The sequence below is a fragment of the Lasioglossum baleicum genome, chromosome 7 (assembly GCF_051020765.1).
Source record: "Lasioglossum baleicum chromosome 7, iyLasBale1, whole genome shotgun sequence".
Taxonomy (NCBI): Eukaryota; Metazoa; Arthropoda; class Insecta; order Hymenoptera; family Halictidae; genus Lasioglossum; species Lasioglossum baleicum.
Genome location: NC_134935.1, coordinates 14,108,796 through 14,126,806, shown reverse-complemented (window position 1 = coordinate 14,126,806; position 18,011 = coordinate 14,108,796). Strand labels below are relative to the sequence as shown.

Here is an 18,011-nt window from a genome sequence, read left to right as displayed (position 1 = left end):
CTGCACAGGAAATAAAATTACTCAATTGCGATCTGAGAACTGTAACTTGCAGTCTAATTTGTGCACCGTACCTCGCACCCAGCTGTCACCTCGCTAAGGTGGAGGAGCCCCTCTACCCACTGGACTCTCGCATCAGGAGAGTCAGCTGCTTGGCTGACCATCTTCTAGGAGTGGACACACGTCCTGAGGCGGGACCTAAGTCGCCGGAACTCCGAGAGCTCCTCATGGCGGGCGGGTTTCAACATCGCACCTTCAACTGCAGGAGCCGCCTTGACGATCTCTCTACCTCCGAGCTGAAAGGATTCGGCGAATGGGACCTTACCACTCACTGCGTCTTCAGCAACAACGGACTCTCTACCTCGGTCTGCTGCCAATTCTCCACTTCTTCATCCCTCGTGATTTCTGGGTTCCCCGAGCTAGCTGCGCTCGGAGGAAGATATCATCTTCATGTATCCCCTCAGGCTAAGTTGTGGGTCAAAGCTGCCCACAAACGATGCCAGCATGGGGGGACACAAACTGCTCTTTTCACTTTACGACAGAATCGCTGGAGCCTCAGCTGGCTTCCATCGGAGTGCTGGATCCGCATGGCGGGCGGGTTTCCACGTCGCGCGTGGGCACCCAACTCCAGGAGCATTCTGGATGGTCACTCCACCGCAAAGCTGAAAGGAGTCGGTGGATGGGAAGCTCTCATCCTTCACTTCTTTTTCGGCATCAACTGGTTCTCGCGCTCTCGCTCTTGCCTCTGCCAGATTACTGCTGCTTCTCTCCAGAACTCTGGGTTCCCCGAGCGAGCTGTGCTCGGCGGAACATCTCCACTGTACGTATCCCCTCTGGCTACGTTGTGGGTCGAAGCTGCCCACAACCGAGGCCTTCATGGGAGAACACAACCTCCCTTGGCAACGCTACGCCAGGAGGGTTGGATCCTCAGCGGTCTTCTGTTGGTAACACCTTGTATCCATCTTAGCACCGTTTGTTTACTCAGCAAAGTGCAATCTGCTCAATCTAAAATTCAAAATTCTTCCGTTAGCTCTAACAACGTTCCCTTTTACAGATCTGAAAGCTATTATGATGCACCTACGCACCTTCGATCCAAGCAGGATCGTGGTCAGCGGAACTCCAGGGAAGGCAACTCCTGGAAATCTAATCTCCCTTCCTCTCCACACTTTGGAGAAATCCGGAAGGCTACGGTCAACTCAGCTAAGCACCACCGACGCAGGATAATCAGAAAGCAGCTACGATCCTTCGAGGAGCTGACCACGCTCCTGACTGGTATCGAAGCTTGCCGTCTCTCAAAATTCGTACTAACCTTGACAGACGACCCTGAGGATCCTGCAGCCCTGACGCCGGGGCACTTCTCAATCGGAGAGCGCATCACCGCTATTTCCGAGCCCAACCTCGAGGAGCCGCCAGTATCCAGGTTATCTCTATGGCATCTGGTTTTACTCGCAACTTTGCGCCTCTTGACGTCGCCATTTCTTCGACCGGTGCCCAACCTGATCGCTCGGTTGTCGCCGGAAGACGAGGAAAGGGATACTGGAGGAACTCCAGAGGCTGGACTCCCACGCGGTTTTCCGATCCGTAGCTATAAGCGAATTATAGTTTAATCTACTTCGTGGTGGATCACCTACACGATCCACTATTTTTCTAATTTAGCTATCTCAGCTGTCATTCACTCACCTCTGTATCACTGCTCCATCTAAGTTGTAATCTCGCCGATCATCACTTCATCTCACGATCACTTCACTCGGTGCCACTATTACTCGTAGTTTGTTTCAGGTTACTACGCCGCGCGTTTCCGACCCATTCATTCTTCTCAATTTCGTCAATGAATGACGAGACGGGCGGAATGTTTGGGATTGGCCACGCGTGTCGTAGGATCGTGACGCACAATCCACCACGCAGCCCACGTATTGGCTGATCCTTGCGACATCGCGAGGATCGATGATCGATTAGCAGCGCGCCGCGCTATAGGCCATCGCCGTCGGATCGATTATCGACTGGGCTAATACAGTTTCTATTGGCCCAGCGGCTCATATCGAAAAGTCATTGCCCCGACGGTGAGAGAGAACTTCTCGCTGCTGGTCGATCTAAATCAATCGTTCTTGCTCTCTCTCACGGTAAACGTCGCGCGTCTCTTGACCGGTTTTCGCGAGTAAATATAGTTCGATTCGCCTATCTACGGGATTCACGGCGCTATATGTGTATCTCGCTATCTATCCACCTACAAAGGGAAACTCATCAGTTTTCATCTGAACTCTTTATTGAACTTCTCAGGCCAAAACGAGCTGTGTTTTGGCCCGTTACATCTTGTGTTTTTTGTACAAGTTCTCGGACATTTTGAACGTACCCGACTTGGGTGAATAAAGTTAAAGTTTGACCTCAGTGCTGAGTTTTATCCATCCTAATCCGTAACAGTATTAATACCTGATTTTAGACCTAACGTACAACCAATCAGCATCCACGTTTTCATAAACACAGTTTCCCCGACGGTACTCTTATCTCAAACAACTGTGATCCTACACCTACGTCATTCCACACGAAAAAACGCCTCTGAAAACGTAGGTGGCAGTTTCTGTGAAAAGATGGCACACCAATATTGCATCCTCCGCTTCCCATTCCTCTATTATTGTTCCTCCCGGTAGTCAGACCGGGGCCGTCTTTGTAAAATAGGCGAAAAAATCGCGCGTGACTCAAACAAGAAGAGAACGAACCTGGCGGACCAATGAACTATGCGAGGAGGCATCCTGGCTGCCAGCCAGAAAACACGTAGGCAGACAATGGGACAGAGAGTGCTCACCAGAGAGGGTAATGAGGCCCGTCTTTAATTTGCATCCAATGCGCGCAGCTGGCTCCGCCGATAAATATGCATGGATTCGGCCACGATAGTGAAAACTACTTGTACTTGTTGCGACATCGATCATTCCTCGACCGACTACTGTGCGTCATGACGAGAACCGAAACCGATTAACTCGAATAATTAACTTCGCAAAAGGCTGGCGACATTCGCCGATTATAATTGATGGCGCTACTTCAATTTCATTTGGAACACATTGGATTTTGTTCGACGGAAAATTATTATAAAATAAATTCTTCCCTCTAGCTCTTTCTCTCTCTCTCTCTCTCTTCATCGTAGATACAATTTCTAAACGTTGCTTTACATTTCCATATTCACATATAATATTATTTGAAATTCTAATGCTCGTGCACTGATAATTACAATTTTTCTAGCTGCAATATATAAATTGATTTAAAAGAATATTTTTTCCTGAATAAATGAAATTTATATGTTTCCATCCGTTGACCAGTGTGCAAGAGTTGAGCATCGAGGAATTCCGAGGCTCTCGACGGAAAATATTAGTAATAATCTCTGAAAGCTTAATCTAGGGAGTTGGTTCTCGATCTTCAACTTCTAACAGGTCCAATAAATTTTATAGCGGCCATATTTTCGGATCGGCGATTCGCAGATTATTGCCATGGGATCCCCATAAACTCGGCTTCTCGATTCCGAGAGAAGTCAGAGAGTTTGATGTTGGAGACCCTTCAGCGAAACAGCTCATTCGATCGCCATTTGCCTGAGGCAAGGAGGGTCGAGTCCTTAAGCCTTGATCCGGCTTCAATTTGCTAAAGCTATAGAGAAGTGTCGCCCGTAAGACCGTTTTATCGGTTCGTCTATAGCACCGGGGTCATTAACCAGATAATTACTTAATCAATCGATTAGGAACTATCGAATGGTGGAAGAGCACCGGCCGAGAGTCGTTCCGGTCACCGAGCATGGGATCCCATAAGCGGGTCTAGACCGTGTGACACCGCGGAATCGACATCTTTACTCGGCGCCGGAGGAAATCGTTGTCCGCGAGAGCATGAAGAAAAAGAAACGAGAGATGAGGAGGTGGAGATGAAGAGGAGAGAGCGAGAAGCATAAGAAGAAGAAGAAGAAGCCTCGCGACTAATTGCCCGTTCGGGAACCAGGGTTTCCTGCGCGCGGTAGCCCCTAACAGTACACCAACTTCCTGCTGCTATAACTGTATCCCGGTTGCAGAGATGGAATTGCTCGGGCTGAAGGATCGAAAGGATTTCCCGGAGACTAGGCTGGATGGAGGATAGAGGATCGAGATATGCGAGGGATTCGAGGGATCCGCGGACAAAGGAGCTGCCGGGGGATTCCACAGGATTCCATCTACCGGCCATCTACCGCGAGGATTTCAACAAACTCCCCGAGAATCCCCGCGTAAAATCAATCCGCACCATACTCCCCGCCGCAGAAAAATTCGCGAGACTTGCCAGCGCCAACCGGACCGACCATTTTTCTATTTTATTTCGACCTGGGCTCAGAGAAGTAACCCTCACACGAAATGCAAAATATTAGCCTCAGGGTTGGATGATGTAGATCAAATGAATCTATCATGTCCGAAGATGAATAGTTCCTAGAATGTAAGAGGAAACAGGATGTTTCTTGGATCATTTTAAAGAACAATACTTTAGGCGAGTAAGTTAATACTTTAGGTTATGTTACTAGTCAATGTTGTTGACTCAAGATCAAGATTGATACTGCTATTGGTCATATCTATACCTTCTGAAGTTTAGAACGAGACTGGTTCACGATTGGGATTGATACTGCAATTGGACAAATTCTGTTTTTACTAGTATTTTTTGTCGGAACTAATTCGTCGGAATATGCGAAACAAATTTTAATCCAGATTACTGCACGCTCGCGTGTCACCTGCGGCTAGCCTAAGGCTCTCCTCTACCGTGCGTGTGCGCAAGTGTTCGTGCGGCGGCGAACGCGTCAGCTGAAAATTACCAGGTGTCTCCCGATCGAAACACAGGGGAGAACTACGCCGTCGCGACGGTCGGTGGTTAATTAATTACGGAGAAAATGGTGACCTTGGGCGTCCTTTGAGCGAGGTGGAGAGCCAACTTGTCATGGACAATTTCTTTTTGTTTATTGACTACATATTGCACAGAATTGTAACAAAAAACTCGGTGCGAACGAATTTGTTGCACGCAATTATGGATACCAAGAAAATTGTTCCATCCATTCTCAAAGAGAAGTACAAACTCACAGATGAAGAAGTGAGACGACCATGAACTATTCTACAGGGTGTCTCATCTGAAGGAGGCCGCCTAAATATTTCCTTGAATTTTAATGCCACAAAAAAATATTTATGACATAATTTAAATGGTATCGAAGAAGGACTATGACATAGAAGAACAACTTTTTTTGTCCGGTTATTTTTTAGTAATTTTTTCAAGGTTATCCTTATTTTTTATCGGGAAAACTTTTTGTTTTATTCCATCTTGTTAATGACTTAAGCATATTCAAATGTATTTTTTCAGTCGCTATAAGATGGAATAAAAAGTAAGTTTCCCGATAAAAAAAATAACGGTGACCTTGAAAAAACTATGAAAAAATAACCGGACAAAAGAAATTGTTCTTCTATGATATTTCTCCTTCGATACCATAGATTTTGTGGCATTAAAAATAAAGGAGATATTTAGGTGACCTCCTTCAGCTGAGACACCCTGTATAATACACATTTGGCAGTATCCAAAAATGGTCACCTAACAGATATTTTTAAAAAATTGCTATATTATCTTATATTATATTCACAAAGATGATTCTCCAAGACTGCTAATCCAAAAACTCCTATATTAGAAGTGGATAATTGTCATTCTACCTTCCCATCTAATTTCTACACGTTCGCCCCATATGATGTATCTCTTCCTGCAATAAATATCCATCCACAGTTCAGCGAACGGTACATTTCGGTCACACCAGCTCCCACCCACAAATTCCGTCGCCCCATCCCGCTTCTCCAAAAAGTCGCTTATCAAAACAGGTTTGGCATAATCACGGTCTTATCATACGGAAGACCCGAAACGACGCGCTAGAATGTTGGCATCTCGTTCGATACCAGTTCCCGTTCATTCGCGATGATCGCTGGCTACCGGGCAGAGCGTCGACGGAAGAACAGCGTCGAAGATGAAGAAGGAAGGGGGACATCGACGCACAGGATCGCAGAATGGTCAATCGTTTGCAACCAGGTTTCTCCTCCGAGTAATCATAATTTTAGTATGCGATCTCGAGTCGCGGGCGGCAAGGAAGAACACGTCGATGTGGACCAGGATCGGGAGAGATCCTCTGGCCGCCTGAACAGGAGAGAAGAAGGTGGCACACGAAGAGGGAGGACGAAAGGGGGCACCAGTGACCGGAAGCCACGGTTTGTTCAGCCGTTGAACCTGCTCTCGTTTAATTCCGTTCACGGAGCGGCTCCGAGGCAAACCAGGGCTATTATATCGCTGCACCGAGCGAGGATGACGTTATGTATCCCGAGGCTGTCGAGTTCCGCGATCCACCCGATCCAACGATCTACCGTTTCGTCCTTCTCTCGTTTGCCGATTCTCTCATTATCCCCTGCACCTCTTCGTCGGTCCTCTGCTCCCCATTACTCTCGTTCTCGAACCCGGGACAGTTTTTTAAGTGATCCGTGAAAATCAAGAAAACGGTGCAAAAGGTTGATATTATTGATAAATAACAGCTTTTTATTTGAAAAAAAGTAGAAACCGGCGTTTCGCAATTAAATCGAACATCACAGAAGACCATTCAATCCCATTGCACAATATTTAAAAAACTTACAAGATTAATTTTCCATTGGAACTGCTGTGTGATTGCAAGGAAGACAACCTCGCATCATCAATTTTGCAACTTCCAACAGGAAACGCGCCAACAAAAATGGCGCCCAGAAGCCCTAAACGTCTGCATCTACAAGTTTCTCGAGAACATATGCAGATCATGCACACACAGTCGGCCAGATCATAAATTATTCCAACAAGCCTCGATATTAAATCCGTTTGATTTTGCGGTGGGCTTGAATGGTCGGTAGCAATTACAAGCACTCATGGTTCGGCTGAGAAGAAGGTAACCGGGGAAGGCACGGTGTAGCGACTCTCCTTCGGCTGGCAACAATAATTCGCTGGCGAGAAAGGGTCCGCTTCCTGGATAGCACAGGTGCGTTTCCTAGCCGTGGTTATGACGATCGGCGACCGAGAGGCAAGGGGCGATTAAGCGAATAAGGAGTCACGGCAATAGGGAAACACCTGCTCGCCTTTTATAACGGCCAGTAAAATGCTTCGTTAAAGGATCGACCCGGCTCCGATCCTGTAAATTTAACGATTTCGCCGGACAAAGTACGGTCTAACTGCCCCGTAACCGGTACGCCTTCCTTGTTGATTGCGGTTGCCGGGAAGGGGGGCTACGAGACAGGTAAACAGAGTGGCCCGAGGAGGACAGTATATCGGGTAGAGGGGGAACGTTCGACGTATCGCCTTCTCTTAGCCAATAAAGTAGCGACGGGAAATTAATCTCATTAGAAAAGAGCTGTACCTTCGCTATTCCTCTCTAGCTCTATTCTTCTCTCACGCTTTCTGGATCTCTCTGTTTTTCTCCGGCTTCGTGTTTCGCTCTCGCTCCCTCTTGATGCGATTTTAGCAACCGTGCGTTTTTACGCGGCGTTTACGAGGCGACAAAGTGCTCCTCGCGGCAAAAACTTGCACTTAATGAGAGGATTTGTAGTCAGAGGCTGCCGCGTGCGGTGGTAACCGATTAGGCGAGTAGGCCGACCCGTGATATAGGATCATTAATTTAATTTTATTCCGATCCTGCTGATAATCCTGCGCGACCGATGCCCGATCGCAATAAAACTCCGCTTTCAAGCCTGATCCAGGCTCAATTCGATCGGCTCGAGGTCCGTGAGCGATCGTTTGTATTCCCAGGAATCGATGAAACACGATCGTCCTATCGTCTATCGGGGATTTATGTGCTATGAGCTTGCGTGGACTTGAGCGATCGAAGTGTAGCGTGAAAGGTTCGAGAGAGTGCCAAGTCTCTTGAGCAGTAGGTGGAGTATCTGATCATTCAATTCGGACTACTCTGCATTTTCAATGTGCTCCGTCGTTTATTATGTCTTTAATTAGGGTGTCTTTAGCTAAAATGTTTTTAAGTTCACTTCGGTATTCTTTGAATGGATTTAGAAAAAGTTTACAGCACAGCGGAATTCAATTAAAGCCACATAAGAGAAGGTACGAGTGATTCTACAGCTCTCGAGTGTCTCGCAGACAGTACATCTATGATTACACAGGTTAATTACGATCTCGGATGTGACTGCACAGCTCCAATTATGCGGAAGCAGCTTAGCAGAGGATTGTTATTTTCAGCGTCTCCTATGTTGAAGAACGTACCGAGAAACTGGGTCGAGGAAGAACGCAGTTGAATGTCGAGATGGCTTTAGATGAATTGTTGAGTGGTACTTACGAGTTAGAGGTAGAGCGTGCCGACGCGTCGCGGTGCCACCACGGTGACAGCCAGACGTGGTCCACATTTAGTCGGTGGCAGTGGAGCTGCTGTGGTTGGTGGCGGGGTTTCCGGTCTGGTACAACCTAATCCACTTCCGCCGCGTAGCTCCCACACTAGGTTCGTCAGCGAACGGGGTCTGCTCAGACGCCGCGATCTACATGGACATTTCATGAAACGTTGGCTACCTGTTCACTCTAAAATTCGAAACCGATCTTCTTCGATGAAGCTACTCTGGAAGCTGACCCTAACAAGCGTTTTCTATCAAGTCCAGATTTTAGATCAGATTGTTTCTAAATAGTCGAATAGGTAGACTTGAATTTTAATAATTTTCAGAACCTAACCTAGACTGGATCTAGCAAATGTTTCAAAGAGGAATGGCAGGAAGAGCCAGATTGAAGATCCATCTCTAATACCTTTTTTCCGGCAGCTTAGCGCCAGCACCAGAGTCCCCCGACGTCCTCCCTCCAGAATGGCTAGAGTCCAGGGTCCCATCCAGCTCCATAGCCTGTTGCAGATTAGTCAAGCTCTTGTATCGAATATTAAAAAGCGGGGATCCTCCCTTGTAGCCGGGTGGCGTCTCCTTCAGCGGTGACGCGCTCTTCTGCCTCATCAATGGACGTCCTCTCTGGGTACCACTATTCTTCACGTACAGCTTCGCTAACGGCGGCTTTTCAACCCTAGGCTGGGGTGCCTCTTTCACAGCGCGCCTTGTCCTTTTCTCCGCTTGAATCTTCTTGGTCGGGATGGTCTCGATAGGCGGTGGTTCAGGTCTGTCGTCCAACAACGGCGCAATCGTGACAGTGACCGGTGTGAGAGGTGGACTATTCCCTTGTGTAGCAGGCAGCGGATTTTCATAAGGAGACCTGACACTCTTCGGCAAGGGTGCAAATCCGCGGACGTAGTCGTAAATCTGATCAATCTCGTCGTACTCCTCGGTACAAGCCGAAGGAGGAACACGATTCTCATCCCGGTATCCCGCGTGTCCCGAGGACGCCTGGTGTCCATTGCTGTGGTAATGATGATGGTGATGATGGTGTCCGTTGTTATTCCTGTGGTGACCTAGCGGCCCGTTGTCCGAATTGGTGGACGACCGCCTGAGGAAGCCTGCTCCGCTTCTGGTCTGCCTGGAGGGCTTGCTTTCACCAAGACGACCATCCAGCACATGTGCCCGGTCTGCTACGTCGGCTACAAGCCGGGACGCGCGTTCCACCAGCCTGGTGAACTCTTGCATAGACCTGAGGGCTTCTTCATTCCTCGCTTTGACCAGCTTGAGGGGCGCGGCGAGCGGAAGCGCGACCGCCGCGCCCTCTCTTTGAAGTGGCAGCGCGAATACATGCTCCTCCTCGAAGGTAGACAGCAGCCTGAGCTCAGGGACGAACTGCGAGGAAGACTTCAGACCTCTGGGAGGCTGGCCGTGCACCAGTCGCACTGTCAAAGGCAGGCGCTTGCTGAGCAACGCCCGGGCTGTATGCACGCCGCTGATGTTGTCCTCACGTGCCAAAGCGCTGAAGCGACCTCGCTGCTCCATGCCAAGAAGAACACTCTCGCCACGACAATCCACGCAGCGTAAAAATCGACCACGGCCAGGTAGACTCACCTCACCTGCCGTCACGATCGTCTCGCCAGCCGCCAGAGTCCTCGTACCCTCCGGGACTACCATCCCCGTGTCGTCGTCCACCCTGCAGGCTATCCCGCGAACCGTTTCTCGAACCAATGCACCCTCTTCGGGACATCTTCGGCATAGCTCGCTAACAGATTCGATCCCTCGGACTGCTCGACCTTCTTCACTCAGGATCTCGAAGTACCCGGCGTAAGAGTCCGGGATTGCCAATCGTGGACCTACACCGACCACTCGACGACCCTCTTTGATCTTCACTGCTTGGGCTACGATTTTACGACGACGTCCTGCTGAGACCAACAAGGCTGTGCTCTGCAAACTTGGCGCTGGTAAGGTTGGAACTCCTAGACCGCCGTATTGGCCTTTAGTGATCTTGATTACCGCGGGTAGGCGGTACTTGGAGACAAATTCCCGAAGGTATGTTGCTTCCTCGGCCCACCGGGCCGCTGCTACCACGATCTGACCGTCCGTCGCGGCCATCGCGGCGCTACAACGCCGCACACCCTCGCGAGCACGGACCCGCACCCGGCCCGGACGTCACCCGCCACTGGGCCCGAGTGGGCCCCGACCCAAGATGATCGCTACTGGTGCTCCTGATGGGCGGGCGCCGCGCCTCTATGCTCCATCTGGAAATTCAAGTGAAAGGTTCTCTGTTAGTTTGACTGGTAGTTGATATTGAAGTGTTAGTTCATGAGAGAGCTTTGCGGTGTGCTCTTGTTCTTCGGCGAGTGGAACGAGGAGAATTCCAAAAAATTTTTAAGTATATTTTTGACAAATTTTCAAAGTTTGGTCTGCTCAAAAAATTCAGAAAGCTCCAGTCGCACAACGAAAGTTCGTAGCAGTGTATTCGTAGAAAAATTCATATTTTTATTCGTAGATTTGTTCAGGAACATATTTTCCATTCTGTTCGAGTACTTCTTGCTATTTTTGGGGTACCTCGAAAAGAATATGAAGAAAAATGTTTCTCCCAATCATCCGCCATGATCGTCCGAAAAGAAGTTAGCCAACATCAATCGATATCTATAGAACCATTATATCACAGTTTCATTCTGAACACACGGCCACGCCAAAGTCGCAATTTCTTTCGGTCGATCGGTGGACGATAAAATAACTTCGGTTGATCCAGTCACGAAATAAATGAAGAGGTTAAGGGGCCGAATAAAAGAAAAAACTGAGGAAAGCGATAATTGCCGGCGCGAAACGATCGAGTAGTCGGTGGCAAGCGACCGCGATTTATATAATCGTCCGAACGATATCCGATACGGCGAGACCGGCCGGAGGTAACACGGAAGCATCAGCTCGGTTAGAGAGATAGTTCTGGAGCAGGGCTGTTCCCAAGAGCCGCGTTACGGAATAACCGACGGAATTTCCGTGCCGATCGGCATAACCGTGAAGCAATTCGTCCGGGAGAATCGTTTAATGCGGACCGCTGTGCAGAGCGTTGCAGAGCGTTGCAGAGAGGCGCGATGCTCGATGGCCGAGTCACGATCGTTACTTTCCTCCGACGTGATATACGCTTTAGAGAAATCCGAAACAATCGGCGGCACCGCCCATTTACGTAGACTTCGGGCCCGGTGTACGCTCGTTAGGTAACCAGGCTTCGAGATACACGTTGCCACCAGGCTGATCCTCAACAAGAATCGTTTGGATACGCCGATGATGCGGACACCACATTAGGAAGTCAGTTCTGCCTCAAACTCAATTCTATCGGCTGATCTCTGACCCGTGCGTCGCTATACTCCAGCAGAAAGCGGACCAAAAATCGGTCATACCAATCTTTCCTTTCACAGATAGCAGGACTCGCTTACGTAAACAAAGTATTTCTTTAAAGAAGGAGTCCATTAATCCTCGAACAAAATGAAACAAAGCCAGGATTGTGCGCGAAGTGGAGTAAGGGTGGATTTATAGTGGAGCTGCGAGCATCGATGATAGCGGCGCGGTGAAAAGAAACCAATATTCGTGAGAACATTTCGACACATACTAAAGAAAAAGTACACATGTATTTTCATTGTTTTTCTTTTTTTTTCACCGCACAGCTCACCTCGCTGCTCCACTATAAATCCACACTAAAAAGCGAACGAGCTAGTCGAATCCATTGCACAGGTGAGAGAGATGTCTCCTGGCTGTTGGGGATCTCGGTTCCCATCGCGTGGGGACGTTCCGGGCCGGCTCGGGCCGGGCCCATCGTGTATCAGATACAGCCGCGATCCGTCTGTTCCCGTATCGCGTAATCGCCTTATCACGGGAACACGCACGCCGCGAAGGAACTTAACGGTTTCCTGCGTTCGATCAAAGCACCGTTCCCAGGGAAAAATTCCAATACAAATTTGCATCGAGCCGGCGCGCCGCTAGAATCCGCCGTGAAAGCCTATGTGTGTAGAAGGCCCCGGTACGAGGATCGCGGCACTGTGGAGGAGAAACGAGGTTGGAGGAGGACGAGAACGAAGAGGACGAAGAGGAGGATGGAGGACGAGGAGCGTGTAGGAGAATGCAGGACAGAGGAGGAGTGTGTCGAATAACTTCCTAGAGGCGCGCCTGTCACGACGCCCCGGGTCATTGGTCACCGCGGTGCTTATCTCGGGCCGGCTGCGGGCCATCTTGCAAGGCCCCTTTCAGACGGCTCGATTTTCACCGCGCGATTTCATTATCCCCCCGATATCCAGCCACGTTACACTCTGAATGGGCCTTTCACACGGCCGCGGCGATAAATTGCCCGGGGATCGTTAGAATGGGACGCACGGGATGGGGAGAACGGACTTCCGTGTGGGCCCGGGCCCAACGGGGACTCATCTCTGCCGATGATTCACCGGCCCTGGTGACGCGTCGCGTTTTTGTCATACCTCCAGGTGGTAGGTGGCAGACGATCTGATGCGCAGATACTTTCGGCCCGGGAACTACCGATATCGGTTCATGGGGGTTGCATTCTAATCACTCGCGTGGGCTTTGGTTGCCCTTTTTAGGAGCAACTGGTCACAGCATTTCCCATTAGGAAAGTTCACTGAAAATTAGTTGGGCCCTATGTGGGCCTAATTATTTTTTATATTTTCCGTGGACTTCATCGAGAGGTTGCCGTGCGTATTTTCGACTATTTTCATCTTCTATTGATTCAACAAGAAACTTTTCCTTAAAGTATAATGAAAAGGGTGCGTTTCTCATTCGACTAAAAGGAAAAATAAGGAAAAGGAAGCAATGCTCTGGATTCGAGATCTTTTCAATTTTTCGATCGTATTGTACGGGAGTGTACTATAAAATCAAAACTGGGCGTGTCTTGGTGGCCCCCGCTCCCCCCGGAGTCAATACAGTGCCCTGCAGGGCCCTCAGCCTACTCTTCCCGCACCCAGTGCACAACGAAACAGCACTCGGAGCTGTTAAAAAAATTGGGGAAGGATCGTGGCGCGGAATAATCTCCGCAGCTCGTCTCGATATCGTGGGGAGCAGCTATCGACGCGGTTCGATCCGGACGATATATGCACGAGCGACGCTGCACAGAGAAATAAGCCGCCCACGACTAGACGAACGTGTGTCGCAACGCACACGGCATCTCTCTGTTTCTCTCCGGGGAGAGACTGCTACAACTCTTCCCCTCCCCTCCGTTCTCTCCCTCTCACTCTTATTCTCTCGTTATCTCTGTTTCTCTCTGTTGTTGCTTGCGTCGGCTGATTTATCGACATGCCCTCGAATTATATGCTGCAGCTCGAGGCAGCTTTCACCGTGGCTCTGTACACGGCTACCACGACGCCGATGTCTCTACGATCCTTTTGTTTCGTCGAGCCGATTTCGACACCGGCCACCGCCGCGATTGTCCTTGCCTCTCCTGCTTCCAACCCTCTCCTCTCACCCTGTTCTCCTCAGCTCGAGCCGATAATCGCGACGCGTATCGATACGCGTAACGACAACCGGGGCCTCTGACCCTCCTCTTTCTTCTCTCTTCTCTCTCTCTCTCTCTCTCTCTCTCCTCTCTCCTCTCTATCTGACTGCCAGGGGCTCGTTGTGTCGCCTTTATCGCGAATGGAACGCTACTCCGCCCGGGAATGCGCCACCGTCTGCAAAAATCCCGGCGAACGCGATCCGATCGCGATCGAGGGAGGGACACGCGCGCAGTGATTTACGCGAACGCGATCCTTGGTTAATCGGCCACTACACACACACACCCCTCGAACCCCTCTCACAGCCTGTCTGCGCCCCGCCTGCTGGGAATCTGATTCTGAGAGTCCCTTGACGAAGAAAGAAGTTCATTCTTATAATACGATATTATTTTATCGCGACTGTGATCAGAACTTCCCTTTCGTTTATAATTTCTTAGAAGAGCAAAGAATTTTCATTTATTGTTTTGTTGAGGAATTGAAAAACGTGGACCAACCAGAGCGAGGCTACGGCTAAGTGGAGCGTTGGCATTGGCCGAGCCGGAATACGTCCGTGGTAGAAGTGCTCTGATTGGTCCGCGTTTCTTCGTTGATTGCTCGAGAACAAAGCGGCGGAGAATATTTTCGCAAAGGAAAAAGTTATTTCAAATCAGCTCAGAAATCCGTTAAACAATTCATCGATATAAAAAATTCCATAGTGATTTACTTGAGTGGGTGTAAAGAGAACACCGTGTCTGTGCGATAATCAGCGAAAGGGTGTCCTTCCACCTCTTGGCTCTGGAATACGTGACAAGTCGTTTGCACTCGACCTGTCGGGATTTAATTAACCCTGGTGGCGTTCTCACGAAAAACTTGTCGTATCCGGCCGCCCCGCATCGGTTTCGCAATCCAATTTCGCGGTGTATTAATCTAATTACGGGTGGGCACGTATGCCGCAACTGTGACGTGAAACTATGCGAACGGTTTGCGAGTGTTAGGGCAGCAGCTACGTTTCGCAATCTCGCGGTTGCTGCTAGTTCTGTTGCTGCTGGTGCTGGTGCTGTTCAAGGAGCTTTGACCGGAGAGATAGACCCTGCCCCCTGTGTTCCGCCGAGCCACGTCGAGAGGAATCTAGATCGATATCTCGCGATGCTGCGCGACCGATAGCATGGCTGCACTATCGTGCCGCTAATGACTCAAGGACGCTCGGATCTAGGCCGATGTTGACACTCCTCGTGCCTTAGACTGTCAACCCTTTAACCCTCGCACGCTGTTCAGGAAATTGGGACGGTTCTATTCTTGGAATTAAATTGGAATGCTGGCGATGCTCAATTCTGGCAAAGATCTTGTTCTTAGATCGAATGTGTGTAGTATACATTGTTGATTTTAAATTAGTTTATGAACTTTAGTAAGGAAAAGTAGAATTGCTGGCGAAGGTCCAATTATGACAAGGTGTTTGCAAGATACTTGAGGAGGATCAATTTTGAATTTCGAAACAACGATACTGTTTCTTTAACATTTTTTGGTTTCTTTTTCTTTTCAGTCACATCTCTCGAGAACCACATTCCCTTTTTACGCCATTTTCTTATATTTCTGTATACAGGGTGTCCCAAAATTCCTTCAAGAGCCGGAAATGGGAGGTTCCTGAGATCATTTGAAGCAACATTTTCCTTTGCAAAAATATTATCCACGGCTTGGTTTAGGAGTTATTAACGAAAAACCACGGACCAATCAGAGCGCGACCTAGACGCGAGTTGCCACAGTCGGCCAATAGACAGTTGACGCTCCAGCCTACTGCGCCAACTCGCGTTTAGATCGCGCTCTGATTGGTCAGTATTTTTCGTTAATAACTCCTAAACAAAGCCGCGGATAACATTTTTTCAAAGGAAAATGTTGCTTCAAATGATCTCAGGAACCTCCCATTTCCGGAATTTTTGGACACCCTGTAGAGCAATTCATAATTATATGAAACAGTACCAAAAATAGTATAAAACGGTAAGAAACCTTGACGCGAAATGATTGAAGTGTAAAAATCCATCAAAACTTCAAGTTAGTAACCTAGCATAATCTGTGCACCAACCCCCCTCCCCCAATTAAAGCAGCAAAGTTCCAACAGGATGAGGTTAGACACCAGGGGGTAGACTTCTCCAACTGAACATCAACCACAGCCGTGCAACGTCTCAATTTCGACGCACGGAAACGCAGATACCTACAATTCATCTCTTCCCCTGTCAGCTCCGCGTACTATCGGCGTACGTTCTTCGCGCAAAAAACAAGGATTCGCGACGCATTTCTCATTCGAGTCACGCGACACGCCATCACGATCCACATCGGCCAGGTGTCGGCCCGCTATCCCGGCCACTTCCATCATACAACGATGGTGAACGCATCGCCAGCGATCCGACTTATACATCATTCGCAGGGCGACACGAAATTCCTGTCTCGTATCCGACCGTGTAGAAGGACGATCGCCGGTTCATTAGTTTGACTAGTTATCGCAACAAACTGATGATCGGGTGGCTACATTGTGCACACTGTTAGGATACCTCGCGATCTGAGACACGCTTTCGGACTCATCTATCTTTGAGGCTGTCCGGCCGTATTTATTCTTATCGGAAGATGCATGTCTTCCGTTCGAATGGTCAAGGACGTGCCTCTGTTTTTATATTGCAGAAATGTTCTTGTTTAAACTGTACGATGTAACTGCATGAACAAGTTCGACCTCGGACACCTCTAAAGTAATTCTTTCTTAATACAATATAATGAATTACGTAGTTCCATAAGAAACAATTTTTATGTGATCCTGAATCTCCTTCAAAATAAAGATTCTCAATAAGACACTTTTTAATGTCTAATGTTCCGTTTAAAATAATATGCATGGTCATGGGACAGTAAAAACATTTTATTCAGGATCATTATCCTTTTATGTAAATTTATATGAATAATTTTTAGTCCACTGGTGGATGCAGCTAATTTAAAAGAAAATGCATTATATCAAGCAAGTAATGCTTTGGAACATGTCTGAAATTCAGTTCGGTAGAACTACAGTTTTAAAAGACGTTTGAAATTGAATTTGGTGGAAATAATGTTCGAGAGGATGTTTGAAATTCAATTTGGAGCGAGCATCGTGCAGTATTGCACTGAAATGCACTTTGAAAATTCGTTGTTCTGTGGTGCAGCGGGCAACGCGGAGAAGTGCACCACCGCCAGTCGTAAATTATTTCATGCTTTCGCGTGCACCGGGAGCGAGCGTCGCGCATTCGTATTTTGCATACGCTCCGGCTAATAACATACAATTAGTCACCGGCGGAGCGGTTTTTACCGGTATCCAACTTGCGGCCCTTCGCTTTTCCTTTATCGAGAAAAGTGCATCCCTCGGCCGTCTTGTCCCGACCCACCTGCTCATTTCTGCTAATGCGACGTCCTGTCCGACGTGAAGAGACGTTCCCGAAGAGGAGCGCGTGGGTCGACGTCTCTGAAGAGATGGATCTAATGATCCATGCTCGTAGAAGTATGCATTTATTGCGTCAATCTCAAATTTACGCAGCTCGCGGGACCACTCGCCGCAGCATCGTTGATGATGCCCGTAATTAGGCCGCGCGATATGTTTATGCATTTACAGCATTTCTTGATAAGTAAAATGCAGTAAAGTCGTCGTTTTTCTACCGTTTAATGCGTCCCGTACACGTGTACATATATATTTTTATGAACACCATAAAATCCTTGATGAGGCGGATTAAATGATGACCACTCCGAGACCTTTTTAGCCGATGAAGTTATGGATTTGCGCAAACACTCAGCCTCGGCCGCTTATAATTCGTCTTTAAATGTTTTGTGGAGACGAAACGAGAGCAGAAGCATAAAATATGTATTTTACGCTACTTTTCAGTATAAAATGGTGCCTAACATCTAGAAACGCTGCGACTGCGACGCAACTCATTAGTGACAAATCGTTCCACTCCTCAAAGGACCCCATCAAGTATAAAATTAAAAAAATATATTCGACTTAATACAGTCTCAAACGAAAAAATAGCTCCTGAGGATCATTTAGCAACGCATTAGGGTCGCGAGGAGAAATAGAAGAAAAGGTGGGGAGTGAACATGAAAGTGCATAAAATCTAGAAACACTGTGACTGCGCTGCAACTCGTTAGGAATAAATCGTTCCATTTGCGACCGAACGGATTTTTCCCGGTGCGG

The 18,011-nt window shown here is 48.3% G+C and overlaps 1 protein-coding gene and 1 long non-coding RNA gene across 2 annotated transcripts in view; both read right to left on the bottom strand.

Moving 5' to 3' along the window:
* The window catches only part of LOC143210748 (uncharacterized), a 40,911-nt gene extending 40,277 nt beyond the window's left edge, over positions 1–634 (bottom strand). The window contains exon 1 of the long non-coding RNA XR_013009334.1: positions 72–634. This is a non-coding gene — a long non-coding RNA (uncharacterized LOC143210748). The remainder of the gene's footprint in view (positions 1–71) is intronic.
* Positions 1–18,011, bottom strand: part of Sano (CABIT domain-containing protein serrano) — a 213,747-nt gene that overhangs the window by 41,831 nt on the left and 153,905 nt on the right. Inside the window, exons 5-6 of the mRNA XM_076427888.1 lie at positions 8,767–10,597; positions 8,312–8,507 (exon numbers count right to left, since the gene is read on the bottom strand). Coding sequence (XP_076284003.1) covers positions 8,315–8,507; positions 8,767–10,451 — 1,878 coding nt within the window. The 5' untranslated portion in view covers positions 10,452–10,597 and the 3' untranslated portion in view covers positions 8,312–8,314. The remainder of the gene's footprint in view (positions 1–8,311; positions 8,508–8,766; positions 10,598–18,011) is intronic.